The following is a 7,857-nucleotide window of genomic DNA, read 5'->3' on the forward strand; positions in this document are numbered from 1 at the left end:
ATGACGCCTTGAATGGAAATACACTATTCGATACACATAACTCAACTAACTTTATTATTTTGTCAAGGGCCAGTGGGAAATGATCTGAATAGGGGGCTAATTTTTCCATCAAAAACTGTAGAGCATCCTTTGCTGGTACTTTTGTGAATAGAGAATCTCCATCAAGGCTTTAGTTATCATGACATTTGTATTAAGATAGGCATAGCCAGCAACCTATTCTTAAAAGCCTTACAAATTAGTTCCCCAGATTTCCTGGAAAAGGAATTTGAACTAATTCTCAAGCAGCTTTCGTCTTCAAGGCATCCTGACCATATAATTGAGAAAGCTATTCTTAAAGCAAATGTAATTTTCTACTGACCCCCTCAAGACATGACAGAGAGACACCCAACAATAAAATAAAAATCCCACACCTGGATAGGATTAAGATGGTGATACAGACTCTCGATAAACCTACCCAAATACCCTAGCCAAATCCCCGATTCACGTCCAACAAGCCAATCCCCAAAGACACAGGAGTATATGAAATCCCATGCCTGGGCTGTGCCAATCTTACATCAGTTTTACAGGAAAATCACTTCCCCAGAGGATATAACATAAACAGTCAGTTAGGTATGGACAACAGAGCTCAGGTATATATATATATATATATATATATATATATATATATATGTATATATATATATATATATATATATATATACATATATATACATATATATATATATATATATATATATATATATATATATATGTATATGTATATATATATCTATATATATATATATATATATATATATATGTGTGTGTATATGTATGTATATATATATATATATATATATATATATATATATATGTATGTGTGTGTGTGTGTGTGTGTGTGTGTGTGTGTATGTGTGTGCGCGTGCACGAATATAAATACAAATGTAGTAAGTATGTACATGCGTGCATATACATAATTGTATGCTTGTATACAAGTATCTTTGTAAAGGCATTTTATACCTGAATTTAGTTGTAAGCGTGTTTTTATATAACTCTACTTCTACGATAGATAGTAATGTTAAAAGTTTGCAACACTATAGCTTCTTTTTTTTATTTTCTATATTACTAATGAGAGAAAGTGTATTATAGTAAGTGAACTTGCGTCCGTAGAATAAGAGTTTCTGATTCTCCATTTCTGGAGTATCCTAAAACTAAGATCAGTTATCTTCTATTTGATATATATATATATATATATATATATATATATATATATATATATATATATATATATATATATATATATATATATAATATAATATATATATATATATATATATTATATTATATATATACTTCATGTAGTTTGTATTACCACGGTATTTTGTCAACTTTAATATGAAACTAGCTGACAAAATTGTTTTTATGAATATTTGTCTATCACTACCTTAAGTCTAATCTTATATTAGTGTAAAACATCCTAATTCCTAGAAAATGGAAAAGCTTTTTATGTGTAAAATGGACATGTATATATTCTTTAAAGATTTTTTTTAACATTTTCTTAACGTATTAATGTTCAATTAAAAATTTTTTTAGATGACTGTTTTACTATTAGGAACACTGTTTTAGACATCCTTCGAGAAGAACAAAGCCATTTCATCGGAGTCACATACTCGGGGGAGAATTCCAACACGAACCAATTTATGTACATCACATACAGCAACTGACAAGAATTCTTTTCTTAGGACGCTATTAGGTTGTTTCTAGTACCTACCCTTCTTCTCACTCTTTAAAACACATAGAAAAGGAGCAGTGAGTTTTCTAAACTATTAAATGTAATCGTATCATTTATGGCATATTCTCTCACTGTAACTCGTCTATCAATAAGAATACTAATTCTAAGATGCCGGAACCACCGAGTTCCTGTGACTGAAATTGAAATTACCTGGCCAATAAGTGACTGACTGCACCCACCATTACTTTCCCAAATTGAAAGCGTTGACCGAATTGACTGCATTCCCTGAAGCTTCACACATCCGCTGGATGTTGAACGCTTCACCCTGGAAAGGAAGAAAGCAGAGTTGGTGATCCATGTGAAAAGATTTGCTGTCACTGAATAGTAGTTTGTCTCTGCTTTATATATTTTTTTCAGTTTTTTTCTTTTGTTTCTATGAAATTCTTATTACAAAACTATCAGGTTATCGGCATTTCTACTTTTAAAGATTTGCAATGTTTCTCATACACTTTTTTTTTTATCTAAAAACGGTGTGCCGTCAAGTTCATCTGTTATGTTGGCCTACGTTTTTTATTTCTTTTTTTATCTCTTGAATATGTTAGAGGCAACTCTTAGAAGTATGATAAGTGAAAATAAGAAAAAATATAAAATCTCCAGTATCCTTAAAGAACTCGGGTCCAAATGTATTTACATAATGATGTTCTTGATATAACTTTCAGATAATTTGTACCTTTATTTTTTTATTTCTTAATGGTACACAGATTTATGTTCCCCTAGATGATGGTAATTGAGGATAAAAGATTAAGAAAAGCTGCATGCTATTTGCCACTTTAGTAGTAGGAAGTAAAGTGTGCATCAAAACAGTAAATTTTCTTAAAGTGTTCCTTACATTTGGACAGCCCTGACGTGGAGGAACTGGAGGAGCGGCTCTCGATGGGCGACTGGCCGGAGTTCTCGCCGGAAGGATGCTGTCAAAGGTTAACCATTATTATTATTGATAATCATATAATCATTATTATTATTTCGAAGTGTTTGGAGTTACCATCTGAAATGAGAGCTGTTTTGAATAACAGATGGAAAGTTTATATCTAAATAAAGGAGGGAGTGAATAAAGGAAGAGAGGCTCGTTTACTTCACATGGAGCAGAGTAGATTTTCTGGACCAATATATATATATATATATATATATATATATATATATATATATATATATATATATATATATATATATATATATAATATAATGGCAGGTCAGATCCTGAAGGATGGCCACCAAGAAATACCAGATGATATCACCTTTTGAATCGACCACCCTTAACTGGAATACTTTTTATACCAAACACAAACAAATATCGTTTTCTATCGAATCCATAGTAACTTTAAGAATAAATTACACTCAAGGGAGATTATAACTGATATGTGCTTCTTCCCCGGGCATGATTCGAATCTGGGCCTTTAGTTTAGACAGCGATAGAGTCAACTTTGACAACTTTGGCCAACCCCGAAGCACATATCATTATAATTCTCTTTCAGTTCAAGTTTTTTCCCTTGGTATGGTGAATCCGACATTCAACGATATTGTGAACACGAAAAGGTATGTGTTTATTACTTGACAATAGGACTGTTAGTCCAGGAAAGCTTGTAACTTTTTTATTCAATATCTCCGCTTGATACCATTCGGTTTCAGTGAGGTCCTGTATGTAATGTAATTATATATATATATATATATATATATATATATATATATATATATATATATATATTATATATATATTATATATATATATTGTTCAGGATTTTAAGCCAGAACCAAGTAAAATAATACCCTTTTCTAAAGGAAGTTCATATTCTCAAGTTACCCCTCTGAACTGAAGGCCTTCATTCTCTAAACCATCTCCTCTATTCCTATTGACTACCTGGAATTAATCTCCACAGGTATCCTGTAAGGAGGTGGAGCCTCCTGATGCCAGAGATCTTAAAAGCAGGAGGCAACTGCACTTCCCCCCTTTTGCTCTCCTGTTTCATTTGGGGATCCCGCACATGTTCCTTAACTATCCCTAGAGCATAGATTGTAGAGTAATTTCGGGTGCAACCAGAATTTTTTTGCCTTAGTCTGTATTTCGTTTCATTCTTTCCAAGATGACTCCCTCCTTCTTGGCTCAGCTTCTCACTCCCCAATTTTGGTTCAGTGCTATAATTAATTCCCCTTGGGATGCTAGTAGTGATATTTAAACACCCCTAGTTAATCAGGCAACGTAATATTCCTATATGTGTAAGCTCCCAGCCCTTCCATGTCCCTTGTGAGAGAGCTTTGATATGAAATGATAAAAGAAAGTAATGTGTAACGTTTCCCATGTGTCCATCACCTTAGTACTGATGCTAGAATGCAATTTCTTTGCAGACAAATATCGGGCCTGATTGTGAGAGGAAATTTGGGAACCCTTAGGTATGAGGCTGTTATTTAAATAACCCACTCTGTGCAAATCATATCTCTGTGTCTGGGTAATTTCTTGGTAGGTTCCAGTGGACCTGCAATCAAACACCTTCATTTATTTCAGGACCTATTTGATTTTGTCCCTGTCCGCTGGACGGTGGTTCGAGCCCACGAGAGGACAAAATTATTATCAACTGAAAAATTCCCCTCAGTTTACATACATGAAAATATATCAATTCCAAGGTAGAGCGAATTAGATACTTAAGGACATTAATTTTGTAGCTCGAATAATTTAGATGAATTACGGTGATGTGATAATTATTCATAATATGGCTACGTTCGTCAAACATTCGAATTTGTTAACATGGTAGAGGGGGTTGGATATCGATTCCAATTATGAATAACCGAGTTCGACGGTGATTTGTAAGGTCAGAACCGGTAAAAACTTATAACCTCACTTGTTAGCCGAATTGATAATGTCACTGTCGTCTAGATTTTGTCCACTTCGGTTTACATATATGAAATTATATCAATTCCAAGGAGAGCGAATTAGATATTAAAGGACATTTGCAGCTCAAATAATTTATATGAATCACGGTGATGTGATAATTATTCATAATATGGCTACGTTCGTCAAACGTTCAAATTTGTTAACATGGTAGAGGGGGTTGGATATCGATTCTAATTAAGAATAACCGAGTTCGACGGTGATATGTTAGGTCAGAATCGGTATAAACTTATAACCTCATTTGCTAGTCGAATCAATAACGTCACTGTCTTCTTGATTTCGTCCCTGTCCGCTGGACGGTGGTTCGATCGCACGAGAGGACAAAATTATCATCAACTAAAAAATTCACCTTGGGTTTACATATACGAAAATATATCAATTCCGAGGTAGAGCGAATTATATATTAAAGGACACTTGTCGCTCGAATAATTTATATGAATCACGAGTGATGTATAATTATTCTATATTTATATATTATGATATATATATATGTCATATATATATATATATTATATATAGTATATATATATATATAGATATATATATGTTTTTATAGATATATATATATATATATATTATATATATATATATATATATATATATATATATATATATATATATATATATATAACTGAATCACGAAAAGTTAGGAATGTCCATAAAATAAAGATATATGCCACGAAGGAAAAAAAACGACGGTGTATCTGCGAGACCTTTCGACGGTAAACGTCCAATTTACTAAGCAGAAAACTGACATACATGAGGAAAAAGACAATACAAGAAGATTCGTATAACTGACAGATAGGGATTATAAAGAGATTAGTACCTAGAATCCGACACACCTGGAAGATGAGTAACCTTCCAAACAAGCATAAACAATGGGTGCAATTAAAAGTTTAAGACAATCATCTCAGATACAAGGACAAGACAAAGGTCTGCGATACTCCGTCATTTGTTTTTCGTTCGTGGCATATATATATATATACTATATATATATATCTATATATATATATATATATATATATATATATATATATGTGGTATATATATATATATATATGATATATATATATATATATATGATATATGTCATATATATATATAATATATATATATATATATATATATATATATATATATATATATATATATACATATATATATATATATATATATATATATATATATATATATATATATATATATATATATATATATATATATATATATATCATACATACATATATATATATATATATATATATATATATATATATATATATATATATATGTATATCAATAAGGATCCATTTTGAACCCTCTTTTAGTTTTCTTTTCCTTAACAAATTGCTAAAACTGAAAGAATATTTTACAGGCATAAAGTAAGGGAACAGGGAATCTCAAACCCACTACACGTGAGCCCCATTTTGTTCTGAACATTGGGACCAACGTGAGAATGATTTTGAGTCAGGACCCTCCTCCCTTTGGGAAATGATTTTGAGTTGAGCCCTTTCTTCCTTTGCAAATTTGATTTTAACGACACTACACACCTTGTTAGATGTCACTGTCGACGACCATATTCCAAATCCCTAGAAGGGTCACTTGCACTTAAGGGAATAGAACACCTTTTCTATTGTACTTCTTTTTTACCTCAGTCCTGAGTCTAATTTAACAGAAACCATTTGCAGCTAGTTGCCCTCCAATCCATGAAACTCTAGCTGACCTGTCCCTTCTTGCCTTTTTACCTGAACTCTTTCCCTCGCTCTTGTTACTGAAACCCTTCATCTTGATTCATGGTAGCCTCCATTGTACTCCATTCTCCACACCTCTCTGCTGGCGTTCAATAACCTCTTCCAGGTAATTAACGACAATTGGTGGTGAAAGTGAAGGCACCAAAGGAGAACCAAGCCAGCCTGAACCAGATGTGACCAGCTCCCCTATGACTAGTATAAATATGGCCTGTCTTCGCCAGCTTATTTGTCTTTGTCCTAGCCAGTTCCTGCAGTAGTATGCCCTGTGCTATGCCCTGACCTGACACAGCACAACTATGCCTGGAAGCAGAATCACTCATTTCGACTTGGCCGGTCACTATCTCTATCCACCTTCTTGACGCTGACACAACTAGCCTATAACTGAACCTACTATCCCTGAAACCTGGACTCTGCCCTGGCGCCCACTTTGAATGCTCCACTACGAGCCCTTTGACTATGCCCAGCCTGTCCATGAACTAAGGAAATTGGAATTGGAATTTCTTTTGTCGGCACTTCATCTCCCACTCCTAGCACTCATTCCTGCTTCAACTTTTTTCCTCCCATCCCATTCCTAACATTCTGGTCCCCATCTGAGACTTATATGAGCCTTAGTAATTATGAAATTATTTTATATAGGTGATATTCATTTACACTACCAACCCACCTTACGCATTGATATCACGCTATATTGAATTAGAGTAATTCTTACACTTAGCACAATTGCTTAGAATATCATGTCACTGGATGTGTGTATCAACTCTGACTGCTTTGGAGATCCGTGTAACCTGCTCCGTTGTGTGCCTTCTGCAGTAGTTCAACAGGGTCACTCAACGTACTCTGCCAGTGCCAGTCTTGGGTTGAGATCCAGGATACTAGCAAGAACAAAGGCTCGCTTACAGTGCTCCACTACATAGTGTAAATCAATATTGTTAGTCTTAAGTTCGAGATTCTCACTTTAAGTCTGGGTGGCACATTCGCTATTGTTATTGTACACAGTAGAGGCATTCCTACAATTGCCACGGAGCTGAATAGTGCTCCTGTAATTATGCATTCTGATTAATCTTATAGAAATAATAATTCATTAGTGAACAAATAAGTTTACATTTAATGTTTAGAAGTAATTAAGTGGTTTTTATAAGAAGTTCTTTACATTTTTTCTGTATCTAGGCGTAGATTTTTTGCGTAAGAATCAAAATTTTGATATCTCAGAGTTTTCTTAAAACCCGCCACACACACTATGACAATGTTAAACACACGTGTGGGAAAGGAAAAAAACCTGATGCGAAGAAAATTTTTTATTCAAGAGAGAGAGAGAGAGAGAGAGAGAGAGAGAGAGAGAATCAAAACGCTCTCTCTCTCTCTCTCTCTCTCTCTCTCTCTTGAATAAAAGATTTTCTTGCCATCAGGTTTTTCTGTTACAACACGTTATTAAGGATTGCTATTTCATGATGTGA

At 33.5% G+C, this 7,857-nt stretch overlaps 1 protein-coding gene across 3 annotated transcripts in view; it reads right to left on the minus strand.

Moving 5' to 3' along the window:
• Positions 1 to 1,334: 1,334 nt before the first annotated feature.
• LOC135205605 (uncharacterized) overlaps positions 1,335 to 7,857 on the minus strand; it is an 80,233-nt gene continuing 73,710 nt past the window's right edge. For all 3 annotated transcript variants that reach the window (XM_064236390.1, XM_064236399.1, XM_064236408.1), the window contains exons 9-10: positions 2,601 to 2,679; positions 1,335 to 2,036 (exon numbers count right to left, since the gene is read on the minus strand). In XM_064236390.1, coding sequence (XP_064092460.1) covers positions 1,953 to 2,036; positions 2,601 to 2,679 — 163 coding nt within the window. In that variant the 3' untranslated portion in view covers positions 1,335 to 1,952. The remainder of the gene's footprint in view (positions 2,037 to 2,600; positions 2,680 to 7,857) is intronic.

Source organism: Macrobrachium nipponense, chromosome 11 (assembly GCF_015104395.2).
Source record: "Macrobrachium nipponense isolate FS-2020 chromosome 11, ASM1510439v2, whole genome shotgun sequence".
In the NCBI taxonomy this organism is placed as follows: domain Eukaryota; kingdom Metazoa; phylum Arthropoda; class Malacostraca; order Decapoda; family Palaemonidae; genus Macrobrachium; species Macrobrachium nipponense.